Source organism: Trichogramma pretiosum, unplaced genomic scaffold, assembly GCF_000599845.2.
Source record: "Trichogramma pretiosum strain Unisexual culture from Peru unplaced genomic scaffold, Tpre_2.0 scaffold4, whole genome shotgun sequence".
NCBI classification, from domain to species: Eukaryota; Metazoa; Arthropoda; class Insecta; order Hymenoptera; family Trichogrammatidae; genus Trichogramma; species Trichogramma pretiosum.
The window spans coordinates 2,030,539-2,047,367 of record NW_019641688.1 but is presented as its reverse complement, the minus strand read 5'-3'; the positions used below and the strand labels follow the sequence as shown (position 1 = coordinate 2,047,367).

At 39.8% G+C, this 16,829-nt stretch overlaps 2 protein-coding genes across 2 annotated transcripts in view; one reads left to right on the top strand and one right to left on the bottom strand.

Annotated features, from left to right (window-relative positions):
- LOC106656014 (zwei Ig domain protein zig-8-like) overlaps positions 1 to 4,481 on the bottom strand; it is a 34,971-nt gene extending 30,490 nt beyond the window's left edge. The window contains exon 1 of the mRNA XM_014376624.2: positions 3,267 to 4,481. Coding sequence (XP_014232110.1) covers positions 3,267 to 3,408 — 142 coding nt within the window. The 5' untranslated portion in view covers positions 3,409 to 4,481. The remainder of the gene's footprint in view (positions 1 to 3,266) is intronic.
- Positions 4,482 to 8,710: 4,229 nt separating this feature from the next.
- On the top strand, positions 8,711 to 15,442 carry LOC106656013 (lachesin-like). Its single transcript, XM_014376623.1, has 10 exons — positions 8,711 to 8,723; positions 9,189 to 9,272; positions 9,796 to 9,917; positions 10,731 to 10,916; positions 11,654 to 11,846; positions 14,356 to 14,487; positions 14,676 to 14,795; positions 14,869 to 15,039; positions 15,110 to 15,345; positions 15,431 to 15,442. The coding sequence occupies exons 1-10, from the start codon at positions 8,711 to 8,713 to the stop codon at positions 15,440 to 15,442; spliced, it is 1,269 nt and encodes a 422-aa protein (XP_014232109.1).
- The last annotated feature ends 1,387 nt before the right edge of the window (positions 15,443 to 16,829 follow it).

The following is a 16,829-nucleotide window of genomic DNA, read 5'->3' as shown; positions in this document are numbered from 1 at the left end:
GTCTTAAATAGCTCTCTCAGTTCTATCTCTACTGCAGTTGATGCAAAGGTGCCTCTGAATTTTTAATAAAAAAAATTTTTACTCCATTATTGAGTATTTAGCGATCCCGCAGCCGAAGGAATTTAAATGCATGAAATGATGACTCGACTTGCTCCAGCGCCTTGTGAGATTTATTTTATCAAATATAGTAAGAGATTTTTCTCTTTCGATATCATTGCGCCCTCTAGCCATCTCACATGCTACGCGCTTGTAATTATATATTAAGCATACCAGTCGGAGGAGCACTGCGCACTCGTAATCTTTTCTAATGCGATTAAAACGTCAAACATATATACTCTTTCAACAAATTTTATCGTCTTACTCCTGTCATCTCGTGCTTTACGACTCTCTGTGTGCATGCAGCGAGCTACAACTTTTTCTTCCCGACCCACCGCCCTCTTCGTGAAAATAATGAATAGTCATTCGTAGGTTTTGCTACACTGCGCTCGGCAGCAGATCGTTATGATTTTGAAGGATAAAAAAGAGACGTACTCTTTTACAGCTTTACTCTGCGAAATATATGCTGAGAAATGACTTGTAGCGCGCGAGCTTGGAACATAATTAAATACAGCGCATATATATTTCAACTTCGTTATAATTATGGAAAACTTAATGAATTTTTCCAAATGTTATTATATTTTTTAAAACCGCCATTGTAATATTTTCTACTACTTTTGTGTATACTGTCGACTGATTTTTTTTCCTTTTTTTATTTATATCAGTTTTTTTTATATATATTCATTCGTGTTGCTTCTTTTCATCAACGCACGCGTGGCATGTACGTGCAGGCAAGCAGCAGTAGTAGAAGCAGAGGCAGCTTTTTTATGCGCTACATTTCTCGCGCGCGAAAAATTCAAAGCGTTCCCGTATTTATGGAAAAAAGAGCTGATGCTCGCCTTCATACTATTGGCGCGGCGGCAAGCGGTGCTGCCACTGCTGCTGCGCCAGTTTTAAAAAAGAGCAGCGCAGCAGCAGTCGTTCAGCCGTCACATCAGCAGCTTTGGGCTTCGGTTAAAAACAAAGTTGCCATTCATGCAAGTGTCGGTATGGAATTTCCTCTTCATTTTTTTTTACTCTCTTTACCTTTTTTTCTCTATCATTTCGTGTTCGAAATCTTTTTTCGCTGCGTGATAGAATGCGCGCAGTGTGTATCATATATTTATATATATACTGAAATTAGAGAGGACTTGACAGATGATATGAAGCGCATCCGCGCAAAAATGTTGTTATCGGATTGAATTTTGGGAAAGGCGTATAGAGCACGCATGGAGATAATTAACCGTGTAAACCGATCGGTTTTGTCCCGCACCGTATAGCGAGTTTCATTGAAGAATTCCCGATCAATTTTCGATATTTTTTCGCGCACTACTCCCGGACTCTTCACCTCGCTCTTTCTAGATTTTTTTTATTCAACACAGTGTAATTTAATAGCAGTTTACACGCGAACTGGGTTAAGATAAAACATGGTATATATATATACTCAGTGAATGATGAGCACACACGAGCTCGGAAAATGCATCCTTCACTCCGGAGCATCAACTAGCCTGATTTTTTGTTCGAGGTTAACGGAATAATTCCTGGAATGATCCCGGGAACAAATCATTCTTTTTACCCGCGGAATAGCGACAAAAAATGAAACGTCCGTTTGGTCACGTACAATTAATAAATATAGCTTATGTGCGTGCAAATAGCGCTTAAAATGCGGGACATTTTAAACTATTACAAATGGCTCACGCACGCGAGACCGCCCTGTTCTGTCAGAATTAAGCGTCTGCGTGTACGAACGGAAAAAGAGATAGAGCTTAGCTTCGCAGGGAGGGAGAAAAAGCAAAGGAGAGCTAGATCCAATATTATTCCAAGAAAGCCCTCGGGAGGGTAGATTTCGATTTCCGTCACCTACTACCTACACTGCTGCGCATAGTATATACAGTGCGCTGCACGTACTGCGCGCTCGTGCAATCCTGCAAGCCTTTGAAATGAATCTTTGTGAAATCCATAGCCTGCGCCGCGATTGTCGAGCTTTAACCTTTCTACCAGATAGCTCTCTGCGCGCGTCTTTCTTTTCTCTGGCACTTTGGCCTTTGGTGAATTAAAAATACATTCGCGATATACGTAGATATGTATTGCGAGTTATATTATATAAAGGATCGTCCGCACTCCGTAATATGCACGCCTGCGTTGTCGCGCAAGGAAGTTTCAACGTCGTACATGACATTTCAAGCGCAAAATTGTGAAGCTCTATGAATACGCTAGATTCGAGTTGATCTGATTAAGCTATAATCGAAACTGAATTTCTCATTCGACGAGTTTGCTGGCACTAGGAGAAACGCCTCAAGTCACTATCAAACTTGAAACGAACAGCAGCAGCAGCGGCGGAGAACATGTTGCTAAACTACACGTTCTACATATACTACAAGTATGTAGAGAGTAGTATAACATTAGCGATCCCTCTCTCCACACGCGGCGGGTATTATATACCTGTATGAACGTCAGATATTATATCTATGTACGGGAGCAAAGCTCGTGTGCGGGTGTATACACCAAATGCGCATGTTACATGAATTTTCCTTCAATTCGATGAGCGTTGCTATACTACTACCACTACTACACTACGTACGTGAGCTAGCGGCACAAAATTGATATAAGAGGCGTCCGCGCAACTATTCCATAGCTCTGAAGCAGTGAAGTAACTCGTTTAAAGCTCTTTAATAGCAATTAAGTAGTGCAGCTCCGTGCACGATCAGACGTGCAGCATCACCCGAAGCCTATACTAAAGCGAATGGACTACGCGCCGGCTTGCAGTAGGCTTTATACTCTCTTTTTGCGCACGATGGATCTCAAGCGATCCTCTTCTCTCGTGGTTTTCGAAAGAGAGAGAAAAAAGATGGATTAATCGGTCCGTATTCGAAAGGATACTCGTAGCTCAACTTTTTTAAGAGCTCCTTTGATGCGAAGCTTTTAACTAGTGCACTTTAACACTTACATACACTCACATACAGCACACAGAGCTTTTTCTCAAGCTGAAACGCACGCGTTTATTTATCAGTTACAGTAGGGCTGATTCACGCGGGAGCCAATTGTTATTGTGTCGAGGAAAAGCCGACATACGAAGACACACTCGCGTTATAAAAACTCATTTTCTTTTTCTGAAACTTTTGCGCGTGGAAGGAGTCGCGATAAAAAATTAAAAAAAAAAGGATTGTAGATAAAAGACACAACTTAGTCACCTGTGTGCTGATGCTGCTGTACGTGCTCCGGATGGTGGCCGCTATCGGCCTTGCCACCGCCGCTGGCGCGCAGCGACGACTCGGCGCGTAACAGGTAAGCCAAGCCGAGAAAAAGAAAAGCCATGAACCTCGGGCTCCCCATGCTCTATTTTTCTTCTTCTTCGCCTTCTTGTCTTATCGTCGCGCGTTGTTGTCGTCGTTCTCTGAAGCTCTTCGTCGTCGTCTTCCTCGGTGAGTCGTCGCCGCTCTCGCAGCCACCCTCCAGCGCAGTAGTATCTTCTTACACCACCGGCTCCGATACTGATTCGCGCAAACGACACCTTCTTCTTCGTCTTCGTCGTCGTCTTCCTCTTCTTCTTCGCGTCACTCGCCATCACACCAGCGCACCATTATATATCACCACCCGCGATCGCACACCAAGAGAAAAGAGAACAAGAAGAAGAACGAGGAGGAGAAAGAAAATGAGAAGAACCGGGGGAAAAACAAACTTCACTTGTTATTTGACGTCTCCTCGGTGGCCGCGCGAACGACGACGACGAAGATATAAATTAATCTGCGCAGCGCAACGTCGTTCGGGCCCCGGAGCGAGATAGCGGCGCTTAATTTATTTCACATAACCGACGCACATTGCACTGCAAGTTGGAGAAGAGAAGAGGAGAGAGATTAAAGCCAGGCTAGTTTTTCAAAGATTTATACCAAAGACACTGGGGGAAAGAGCTTAAGCCGCTGGAGCCTGCAGAGAGAAAGAGAGAACTCAGGCGTTTGTACTACGAGATCGTTGACCCGCTTTCGTAAAAAGATGTTTTCCTTCTCTCGTGACAAAGCTTCGGGGGAACACTGCTGCTGCTGGTGTTATTTTCAATTAGCAATCGAGGCAGCCGCTATCATCCCGCCGATGAATCGTTTCGCACTGCAGTAGTTAAATACCGTTTCATAACACACCAATCACAGTAACGAAGCCACAGCCGCTGGGGCTTTTATTTACATTTCCAACTCGATGATGCCGCGGCCTCGATATCGCGCCAAAGCAGCGGCAGCAGCTTATACTACGCGAGACACTCGCACCGCACATGATCAATCGTGTTGAAAATTTTCCCGCACTCGACGCAGCTTTATTTTTCACATCTATAACTTTTTCTTTGAGCAACTGTACTGCGTGCACAATATTGAGGTGATCGCATTAAAAGCACTACTTGTTCGTATTAGTTACGTAAAAGACGACCACAACAGACTCGAGGCTCGCGACTTTGGCGGCGGTTAAGCGCTGACTGAGCTTTCGAACCCGGTCATAGCTGCTGCAGCGCCCACGAGGCGCGCGTGATAAGGGCTGCGCGCTGCCAGCGGCGCGTCGCGGAATAAGCGACAAGCTCGAGCGCCAGGTCAGGCTCGATAAGGAGCAGCAGAGCAGCTTATACCGAGCGTATGAAACGCCACGACTCGAGTTTCCATTGTTCCGCTCGGCAAAGGGGAAAACTTTTGTGCTCGATGGAAGATATTCTACAAAGCGCGCAGCCGATGGTATACATTTTTCAATTCTCACGATTTGATTTGACCGAGCTTTTTAACGAGCAGTGCTTTCGCTTTTTTCTTTATTAATCGCACCAAAAAACGAGTGTAAAAATTGGATTTTTAAACAATCATTGATTTCAATATAAATTGAAAGTCAACCCAAAAAATAGCGCTGGAGTATGAAGAAAACTTGTCTGAACAAAGAATCGTTGAAAAATTTAATTGAAAAGCTCTACACTCGAAACATACTTCGGTACACTTGCGAAAGTATTGCAAAATGTCTCTTGTAATTTGGCAAAAAGCGGTGCACGTTGGTTGGCGTCGATGAAAAAAAAGAAGCAAAGCGACGCTCGCCATTAAGGAGAAAATTTGCGAGAAAATATAATTTCACAAGCGTGCGCGCCGCCGATACGCTTTAAGCGCGCAGCGCGGCGCTCCTCGTACGTACACGCTACTATACGTAAGTTAATAATCGCGCAACGGTTCGTCGGCTGCACACCGAAGAGAGAGGTATACACACGAGCTTTTATCGTCCTCGTTCGTCGTCGTCATCGTCGTCGTCGAGCGCTGCGCTGGCGCGAAAGAGAGAATATCACAAGGCGGCGCGTGCGAGAGTACAACATAAAAGCCGAATCCCACGGGATGAACGACACAGTCGCGTGTGCTGCGACGCCTCGAACTATACACGTTATAACACATACATCGGGAGCAGAGAGGCGTTCGTCGTTGTCTATTGTATCTGTATACCAGCGAAACCGAACGCGAGCGGATTATTTAACGCGCTCAACGAGGCTTTATTCCTTCGAAGGCGCGCGTTCGAGAGCCGCCACCACCACGAGCTGAACGAAGAGAGATAATCGTTTTACGCGCAGTGCACAAATTTGTTTTTTTTTCTATTTTTGGCTTCAATTTTTTTTCTTCAACGAGCTGCGAGAATTTTCACAAATAAGGTAAACGCATGGAGATCGAAATGATGGATTGTCGTGCTAATGGTGACAAGGATTGACGTGAGCAAAAATCGAGGCAAGAGGTAAAAATCTAATTTTATTATTTACTTGAGAATTCAGATAGAACAATTTTTTTTAAATCAATATTTAGTTTCGTGACATTATCAATAATTTATTTATAACATTTTTTAAGTTTAATTGATTTTTATATTTTCATGTTTTTTGTGATTTCTTGATTGGGAATAGTTCTAAAATAATTTTCACTTACGTTGGAACGTTAAAATATTTATTAAAAAAATGTAGTGAAAATTATTTTGCAAACGAAAATTATGATAATGAGTTCAAAAAAAACATTGCACACTTCGTACACTGATATAATGATCAACGAAATTTATATTTGCATAAGCAATTACACTGCTCATAATTGTGCTCATAAAAACAGAAGAGGCGAAAATACGAAAATAACATCCAAAAGCAGTGGGAAAACATCTCGGCCGAAAATTTTTTTTTCAGGAAATTGTCGCTACCTCAATCAGCCAATTTTACCCACCGCCGCGGCAAAATATTCAAACGCAAATGAGCCTACACGCGCGAAGCAAAGTCAAAATATTTTCCGATTCTCGGGCCCGCAAGCTCTGCGTGCGTGTTTTGCTTAATTTTGAAACAAGTCGAAATAGATTCAAATGTTTTCCTTCGTTTCATAGTTGAAAATAGCTTTTGTAGTTAATAGTAGGGGAAAGATGAAAGGAAAAATATGTAAAATTGTCGAAGAACAATGCTTGTACGTGTCTCAAAGGAAATAAAAACTGTCCCAGAGTTTAAGCAAATACATCGCAAGGCGATACATGTGCGTAACACACGTAGTGAGAAGGTTGTTAACACAATATAATAATTCAGCTGCTCGAGATTCGCTTTATATACGTAAGGCATTGCAACGGCCAGTTGCGTAATTCAGAACAGACAAGGATGAGTTGCCTCTATGTGAGTGTATGTGTGTATGTATACATAACAGCATGCAGAGAGAAGCGTGTGTATCCGCGCGTGTGGACGTAGGAGGAACTTTGGATGATTATTGCAAGCTCCTCGGCAGGAAACTTCGACTAGCCAACGCAGAAGGCAGTTCGCCGATTAGTCTTGTAATGGGCCATTTGGAAATTTCAAAGATCAATTTCACTCGAGCGCCGAGACGTATACATGCCTCTCTTGTGGATATATGTATAACCGTGCGCGTGCACCTACTTCTCTCCTGGCTTTTGTTTGCGATAACAAGTAGTCCTGCATCTGTTTAGAAATTGTCTCCCACCTGTATTTAATAGTACGCAATACATCGCGACGTTCTTTACGCGAAAATTTCGGTCGATATATAACTCTCGCAGCGAGAGCTACGAAACTCCTTTAGGCTAAGTAGCACAAGCATCGTATATTATTGGTCCGAAAGCAACGCGAGCGGACTGCGCGCCGAACGAACGATTCGGGAGAATCGGTTGACAGGCGAATAATACGTTTGTCTCTGGGCCGCGTACGCGCGTCATGGTAATAAACAGTATATATGCAGCGTATATAGCCAGGAAATTGAGTGGATGACAGAGCTACTGGCTGCTACTGATGTTGTTAAGCTTGTATATCCAACTCAAGAGAGAGAGAGACATAGATGCACTTCTCTACCTGACAAGCGAATAACTCCCGCGCCCATTAACTTCTATCAAAGACGCGCACCAATGTGTGTGCGTGCGTAAAATAAACTTTTATTTTAGCAAAAGAGGCGGAGAAAATTAATTCGGCGTAAAGTCGCCATCCGATACGCTTGTCAGAAAAATATTTACACGAGCCGACTCTAGTTGCAACAAAGTGCATGCAGCGCGCGTCCGCGCGGATAATTTTAGCCAAAAGCCCATAGAGAACTCGCTACGCTATCGCGCGCAGCTATTACAAATGTAAAACTTGATCTTGTTCTTGCTCTGGAATATCAACTTCATAAACAGAGAGAGAAAGAGCTCGAAAACTCGACTGGAATATGGAACTCGCGCAGGGACTGCCAGTAGTACGTATATAGCCCATATATGCACAGACAGCATGAGCCTGAGCATCGTGCGCCCCGTGCGCGCGTATGTATATGCACGGGCGCCGCGATATAATGGCGTGAAAAGCTCGTTAAAACCATACGGAAACAAAGTTGAGCTCTTCGTGAAAACAGTTGCCCGCGCGCGCGCGAGAAAATACGCAGACGGCCCCCCATCGCCGGCAATTGCTATAATACAAAACAGCCCAGTGGAGACAGTCGGAGGTATAATACAATAATTAAACTGCATTTTTGTGTGGCCGTACTCTGCGTACATAAGATCGATCGTTCGCGTAAGGCATATATAATTGAAATGAAATTCGTGCAGAGTGGAGCATCAGTAATGCTCCCTTTTTTCAGACTTTTTCTGCACTTTAATCCATTTTGTAAATAAGCAGCCGCAGCACGGCCTATGCGCGTGATACGTGGTCGCGCAAAAAATATCCTCCCCACAGTCGTGAGAGCTCGCAGTCGCGAGTATAAGAATCGTACGTAGGCGAAGTCGTCTCGTTCACTCGGATCACATCGACTTATCGCACGCCTAAGCTCCTTTTGCGTTGCTTACCGATGGCAGCAGTACAGTACTGCGCCTGCTGCATCTCGTTCTCTTTCTTTCGACAAATGGCGGCGGCAAATCCTTTCCGTCGCGCGGATTTGTCCCATTGCCAAAGTGTCGAGCAATTTTCCACCTGTATAAAAGCTTAAAATCATGCCTTCGAGTTTAATGACACATTTTGTCATTTATAATTTTCACTCGTGGCGCATTCTCGCTAAGCTTTGAGAAAAGTTAAGTACAGTTTAGAATGCGCGCCTGATGATGATTTTACTGATTTAACTCGATTGACCGACGTGTCGCGGCTTTTTGATAAATAGTTTCAGTTGAAATTTTGATTTTTATTTCATTACTTTCTGCCCACTGCGGTTCCAAAATGTCGATTGGAAGTATGATGCTCGATTAGAACGAGGCCACGAGGGAATTTTCCACTTCAGGGTCACAAGAGAAGATCACGGTTGATGAAGGATCAGTACAGTTTTGGAAATGACCTCTTTATCAAATGTGACATATCTTGACAATACCGAAACTGCTTTCAGAACATGTCTTTTTACACTCTAATCTCACACACTAATCAAATATTGATAGAAAATTTTTACGGGTAATGAAATTAATGGTATAAGTTTTAGTCTAATTTTAACTTTGTCTTCGCAGTTTATTTCATGAACTATTACTTAATAGAATATATATTCTTGCGAAATTCAATTTAAACTTTGTCAAAGGTGACCTTATTTTAAGAAATATAATGTATGTTTGTCATGGTTAATATTGTGTAAGTAGTTTTTAGATACCCTTTAAAACATTTTTAAAATAAACATGGAGCACAAGATGCGAAATATATGCCTGTGTTACAGTACTGCATGGCTTGATCGATGAAATGGCCACTAGGGACCGATTTCTGTGCCTCCTTTTGTCCATCGTCTTCTACTCCACAATCGGTAAGATCATATTTAAAATAACTTTCAAGATATATTCGATAAAACCAATTCCATAGCTTCGAATAAATCGTTGTCGTATTATTTCCCCGGAGACAATCCATGTAAATTTCATGAATAAATATTGACGCGGGTATCCACGGACTCGAGGTATGGGGCTTGACCACCGCCACGGCGCGTTTACAGCCGTCAAGGGTGAGCCAAGCATGTAAATATAAGAAAAGTTGTATCTTAACAGGCTCCGCTCGTATAAACGTGTAATATAGCTGCGTGCGGAAAAAATAAAAGCACGCAACTTTTTTCATGACCTTCGTGCATTTTTATTATTTGCGGAAAGTTATGTGACGCGAGCCAGTGAAATCGGTTGAATATTTTTATTGTTAGACAAATACACGGAAAAACAACATAAACTACCCCCGGAACATCTACGTTTCGCATTTTATATTCTGCAAGCCATAATTAGTGTAATATCTATTTGTATTTATGTACCTTTAATTAAAATGATCCCTGCGCAATGTACATTTAGGTCAGACGGAACCTCGCTTGGATATTCAGCCAGAATTTCTAGCGCCCTTAGAAAATCACACTGTCACTCAAGGACGTGACGTTTTCTTTACCTGCGTCGTTAATCATCTCCAGTCTTACAAGGTAACGGCTTTGAATCAATCTCATTTTTGAATGCGCACGTCGAATTATCACGATTTGCATAAATGCGCGCCTGTACATTATGCATGAAGGTACTATGTAATTAATGATTGATAAACACAGACTTGGAAATAGCAATGGTCTTGTACTCTGGTAGAAATGCTCGACATTGATAGTAGCTTAATGAACAAAAAATTTGTTCTTATTTTCATTGGTTTATTTTCGACAATTTTTCTGTTACAATTAGTTTCCAAATGTTAAAAGAATTTTGAATGATCTACAAATGATAATTTTATTGTTTTAAATACGATAATATCATTTCAAGTATCAACCACAAGATGGCGAATACCAATTTGTCTGTAAATCTGCAAGTGTCAAAGTGAAAGTATTATATATAACTGAATAGTTACGTATGGTTCGTTATCTTCTAAATATCCCCTTTGTACTTAATCATGAAGCGGAGCCGTCAATACAGTCCTCAAGAGGTTGAACGTCACGAAGATGAGGTAGCGAAAGTAGTAACGTGTTATTAAGTGTAACTGACATAACACTACCTTTATCATTAGATGACGAGTACCTCTAGTTGTAACTCTGTAAGTGGCAGTTCTGTGTAGTTAAAATATGATCATTGCGAGAAAAAATATTATGCTTTGCTTGACCGGTGTGTATTCAGTTCAAATGGCCCTCTTTTGACCAAGAAAGTTTTTCTTCGTCCAAAAAATGAGTCATGAAATATCGAGAATTTCTAACAAGATAAAATATCTTTTATTTTTCATTCCATTGTTTATGCCATTTTGCAATTATACGCTCGTGCAGATAGCATGGCTGAAGTCTGACTCGCGAGCCATCCTGGCGATGCACACGCACATGGTGGCGCCGAATCCACGCCTGTCCGTCACTCACAACGGCCACAACACGTGGAAGCTGCACGTGTTCAACGTCCAGCCCGAGGACTCGGGCACGTACATGTGCCAGGTCAATACCGACCCGATGAGGAGTCAGGTAAGCGTCTAGCCTCTCCAGTTCTATTTCTCTCCCGATACGTATAAGCATTATGTTCGGCCACGTCACACCTCCGTCGAATTCTCGCTTCGTTATAATGCTCCATTATATGTAGATAGAGAGAGAGAGAGAGAGAGAGAGAGAGAGAGCGAGTCGCGAGCTCGAGCTTAACCCGGCTGTTAATGTACGCCTACGCACGTACGGATACTGTCTGCGATAATGCGCTCTGCATATTGGATGATGCTCGCTCTATACAATCGAGCTCTGCGGTCCTGCAGAATATTAGACATTTCTAATTAGTCCGACGGCTGTATACCGAGTGGATGAGGACGAACTATACACCCAAGTATATAATCGTGGAGCTCTGGCTTTCCGATAACAATTCGTGCAATAGATATCGGATTAAATCGCTTTTATTGCACTCTTAAATTGATTCTTTGTAGTAAAACGTTAAATTTGAAGACAAATCACATTAGTCAAATTCAATTTTGTACTTAACTTTACCTCGAAGATTTCTGAATTATTTATTTATCGTAATTTTTATTGAACCGCCTATATCACCAGGTTGTCCACTAAAAAGGTACAAACGCCACCAGACATCATCGATTAATTCACATTTTTTTTTGCAATTCTATATTGATTGAAGATGAATTATATTAGTCGAATTCAATATACTTAATGATGTCGAAGATCTCTGAATTATTTATTAATCGAAATTTTCGTATTTTTGTCGTCAGGTCGGTCACATGAAGGTACTGACGCCACCAGACATCGTGGACCAAATGGACGACTTCGATCGTTTGACGAGTCTTGAACGCGGCAACGTCTGGCTGCGGTGCAAAGCTGTTGGAAATCCCAAACCTGAGGTCACGTGGCGACGAGAGGACGGTCGCAGCATCACTCTAAGAAGCGAAAACTCACGAAGCTTAAGTTCGAAATTTACATTATTTTTATTTATACGTTGTTTGTATGCAAAATTCAAGAGCAAGCTTTATTCTGTAACTTTACAGTAAAATAGCCTGAAAGGAGGAGGATGAATAGAAATATTTCAAATAAATATTAAAATTGTGTAATCCGCTGGTTAAGAATTTCAACGCACAGCCCTCGGTGTTGCACCTCATGCTTTTCGCAATCCCCTACGAATGAGGTAGACATGTGAGTTGATTATATCACTGCAACTCAGACTCAGAGAGTAATGATATACCTGCAGCGATCATGCAAATTTTACCAGTTAATCGCACGCATACACGTAAAACTTCAAAATTTCGTGCGCGCGTAAATCGTGCATGGGGTAACTTGTATAAATATTACCAAAAATTTAGTAACATGTTACGTGTTACAACAGTTTACTACGCTTATTATTATTATTACCATGAAAATCCGGCAAACCTTAGAGTTACATCGTATCGTAGCTCCCTTTATTATTTTTCACAATAAGCCACAACTCGCTCATATCAATGTAGGCGTGATATCTTCACGGACATGATTAGTAGGATTCTGATGATTCGAGTTTCGTGACAAGAGCTCGGGAGCCGGACCGCTGCTGCTGTTGCTCGGTTTGTTATACAGATGTCAGGAATTTTTAATTGCTCCAAGATTTGATCGTCCGATTATTCTCAACGTGCAGCCGACACGCGGCGATAGCATATAAAGTTTAGCCGCGGGGTCGTCCCTCGCGAGAGAAAACTTTCGCACTTATCGCGCTTACCCTATAACTGCACACCAAGCGCGGCGCATAATATAATGGCTCGGAGGCGAGAAAAACTTGCGCCCCGCAAGTCCATCCATCTCGGGCGGATCGTTAAAATTTACATGGCTTTCGATGGCTGCTGCTGCTACTGCTGCTGCTGTATATATAGTTGAATCAGTCGCAGCTTATTCGCAAAGGCTATAAATCAAACAATTTCTCGCAGATATCCCGAATGCTTTATACCATAACGCTGGGAATATTACATGTATAAGGAATTTTGCAAGACGAGCGCGCGCGTGCTGTGCTGCTACACTCGCACGCTGGTGTGTGTGCGTATATGATTGATGTACGTTGACCCTTCCGAAACTTCCTTTAGCGCGCAAGTGAAACGAGCCGATTCCGAGCTTATACCGTGTATATATGTACAATATTCAAGGATGAGAGTGAGCACGTGTGTATAAGGAGTGAGAGCGCGCGATATGATGCATAGTCGACGTTAAAGGATGCGAATCACCTCGCGCAAAAATGACTTTAGCCTGGGGAGGAGCTGTATATTGCCTTTTTATTGATAGATCTCGGTCTCTTCTTTTTCACGCTCGCCCCTCTGGCTTATACGCGCACACGTGTGCTGTGTACTACGTGTGGCACGTCAAAGGAGACCCTAAAATTGAATGTAAATATTTCAGAAGATCGCGTACGCGCCTGGACACCGACCGACTCGAGCCCTTTGTCCGACAAATTTATAACTTGTTGTTCTTAGCGAATCTCAAGACTTGTAAGACGTTTATTGCTAATCAATCAAAATTTTTGGAGCAAAAACTCTTTCTGTTCGATTCTATTTAATTATTAATAGTGTTTCACTTGCAGCAATCCTCTTATTTCACCAACATTGCGGTTGTAATACATTTTGATTCGATGTTTACCTAAAAAAAGTTGATAACTAGCAATTTACTGAAGAAAGAAAAAATTATTCGTTCGTTCGGTACTTACTTGCTTTTGATCTTGTCCTGCAATTTTCTTCGCACTCCTCTTTTTCTTCGGGAGTCATGGCTGCAGTAAATATAAATTAAACATATAGAATCAAGTTATTTCATTCGAAAGATAGTTTGATGATATTTAATTTATCTTACATTTTTTTAAGCATTTTTTTTGATAACAAAAGCGATATTTTTGAGCTACCGATAATTTTTCATAATTCTCGTCAAAGATATCTTCGTCGGGAATAGCAGTAGTTGTCGTGACTGGTGCTTCTGTCGTTTTACTGCCCCAAGGCCATAAAGAGAAGGCACCAGAATCTGCGATCAATTGTCAATGAGTTCGAGCTTCAACCTACATAAAGATTCAAGTTTTTAAGTCACCTTGAACGAGATAAGAGATAAGCGTGAATGAAGAAAAAATGAAAAAAGTAAATTTCATTTTTAAATGAAAAAAATTCGTTGTAACGCGCACTGGTAACACCGATGAATAATCACGACTTAATGTATGATGATTGGCGAAACTTCATGAAGCTCTTTTAAATAGCATTTCAACAACCGCATCATGCTCGTCGTGACAAACGCACGTGGAAATAATGATACCGAGCGATAGTGCATTGAATTTCTCTTTTTCCTCAATTGATTCAGGACAGAGCATTTTTACTAGAAAATTTTCAAGAAAATGTAGAAAGAATGAAATTCATAATGATTCCTATGCACCAATGTTAAATATTATTTTGACTATATTGACAGGCTGATTCTTAATGTTTTGCAGCCGTGAAGACGTATAAAAACGAGGACCTGCATCTCAATGGAATACTGAGGCAAGAAATGGGCTCGTATCTGTGCATCGCTTCGAATGGCGTGCCGCCGAGCGTCAGCAAGCGATATTACGTAAATGTTCTTTGTGAGTTTTGAAAGATCTATTTTCTGCACACGAAGACATAATAATGTCTTTTGTTGAATTTTCTTTTCACCCTTCTATAGTAGTCGCGAGAATCGTAAAATTCGCATTGCTCATTATCGCTAATATTTTATGCAATGTAACCCATAAAAAGAAAAATTATCCTTGCGCAATAAATGTATTCCTTGCAGTTAAGCCGACGATCAGAATCAAGGATCAAATAATAGTAGCCCAAACGAACGACGACGTCACTTTCGAGTGCTACGTCGAGTCGTCGCCGAAATCACTCACGACTTGGTACACGCAAGACGGTGCGTGTTTAAAATTTCTCAAAAATACTTCAGATTCATTTTTAATAATCCAATTTTTTTTTCATTTTTAAAGGTGTCAAGGTGATACAAGACGCATGGCATATTATTAGCGAAGAGATTCAAAACGAGTACAGCTCGTTGAGCAATTTGGCGTTAAAAAGCGTTAAGGAATCTGATTTTGGCGCTTACACGTGTTTTACGGAAAATGCTTTTGGTACATCGAGTGCTGTATTTCAGTTACAAGGTAATTTGAACAATTTATAAAATTAAAAAGAATTATAATTATAATTTGATAATTTTTTTTGTTTTTGTAGATTATCAACGAGTCAATAAATCAGTGACATCGTCGCAGCACAATAAATACGGGAAAACTGGAAATACGATAGTGAATCGCGGCCACAACGAGTTAGATATTTACGCTGCAAACAATAATAAAGACGAACGATCTTTTCGTTTTCATAATGCTAATGAAAATGAAGACTTAGCCTTTGAAGCTCATTACGAGCAGTCAAGAGCAACATTTTTACTGTCTAATATAGGCATTATATTTGTGATATCGATTACTTTTTACTTTTATTTCAATTACATTTATTAAAAATAATTTTTGAGAAATGTGTAAATATAATTTTTTCTAGTGTTACAGCTAGTATGTAAAGATAAAGTTTTGAAACGCTTTTCTGGAATTTTAATTTTTTGGTTGCAATTTTCTTTAAAACAACACTCCGTTTTTCTATGCTGTATGTCTGAACACGAAATTAAAAAGTAAAAGTTTATGAATATTGTTATCCAAAAAATACTACTATTGTTCCAGTTAAATATCTTGAAAGTAAGTAATAAATGTAACTTTACGTATAATGTAATAGCTGTACAGCTCAATGTTTACATCGATGTAAATTATGCGTATTTGTTAATAAGTTTATGTAATTTTAATTTTTCAAACAGATGAACCAATAATAACATAGACCACTAGTTGTATGATAAATTAAAAAAAAAAATAATTTGAAAATAATCATATATCCAATAATGAGTATATAAAATTTAATTTCAAGTAGATTAACTTTTATTTGGAATAAGAAATTTTCGAGTACACACGCATTGAGTATGAAATTATATAATTAATCATTCAAGAAAGACAATAATAACGTACAAATATAATTGAAACACTGATCATACAAATATTCCCGAAAGCAACTTTTTTTAAATCAATTTCTCTCCTACAGCAATGATAAATTTAATGGTTTATCATAGGGTATTATAAATATATTTAAAAATCATTAAGATAAACTGCAATTCGCAGACAAAACTTATTAGTTGCATGCTTATTTTCTTTCAATTTTTGTACAATAAAAAAAATGTTTCAATAATATTTTTTTATTGACTCATTCGCGTCATGGACAGTCGTTTATGAATTACGTATCATCTTCAAACGGATATCTATTATGCAAAAATATACTTATAAGCATTTTTTTTCAATTTACGATTTTAGAAAAATTATCAATTATTTTATTTATATTCAATTGAACGAAATACTATTATGTATTGATGATTATATCATTACTTCATGTATCCACTTTATTATGTGTTGTTTTAATGCTACACTAAAACAATACTCATGCAAAATGTGGTGAAAATTAATCCAGAATAAACAAAGGCATTCCAAGGGTTATCAAATAAGGTCATCAAAGACATGAAATATTGTGAGATTGATCTTCTGGATTTGACAGTTTAATTTTAATTGACTTAATGATTCGAAACTCAAATGAAGTACATCATTATTAATATGTAAAAAATATGCATAATGGAAAATTATTTTGTATAAAATAAATTATTTCTATACTAATGGAGCAAATTTTTTTATAATTTTTGTAACTTTTAACGAAAACTTTAAATTTATGTAAGCCTTAGTAAAATGAATAATTTTATATTTTATTTTAAATCCTAAATTATATAACTCGTGATATCTACGAATACATTTTCGACGCTTTTCACACACTAAATCAATTAAGTTCAATATTATGCCGCAATTTTCCATTC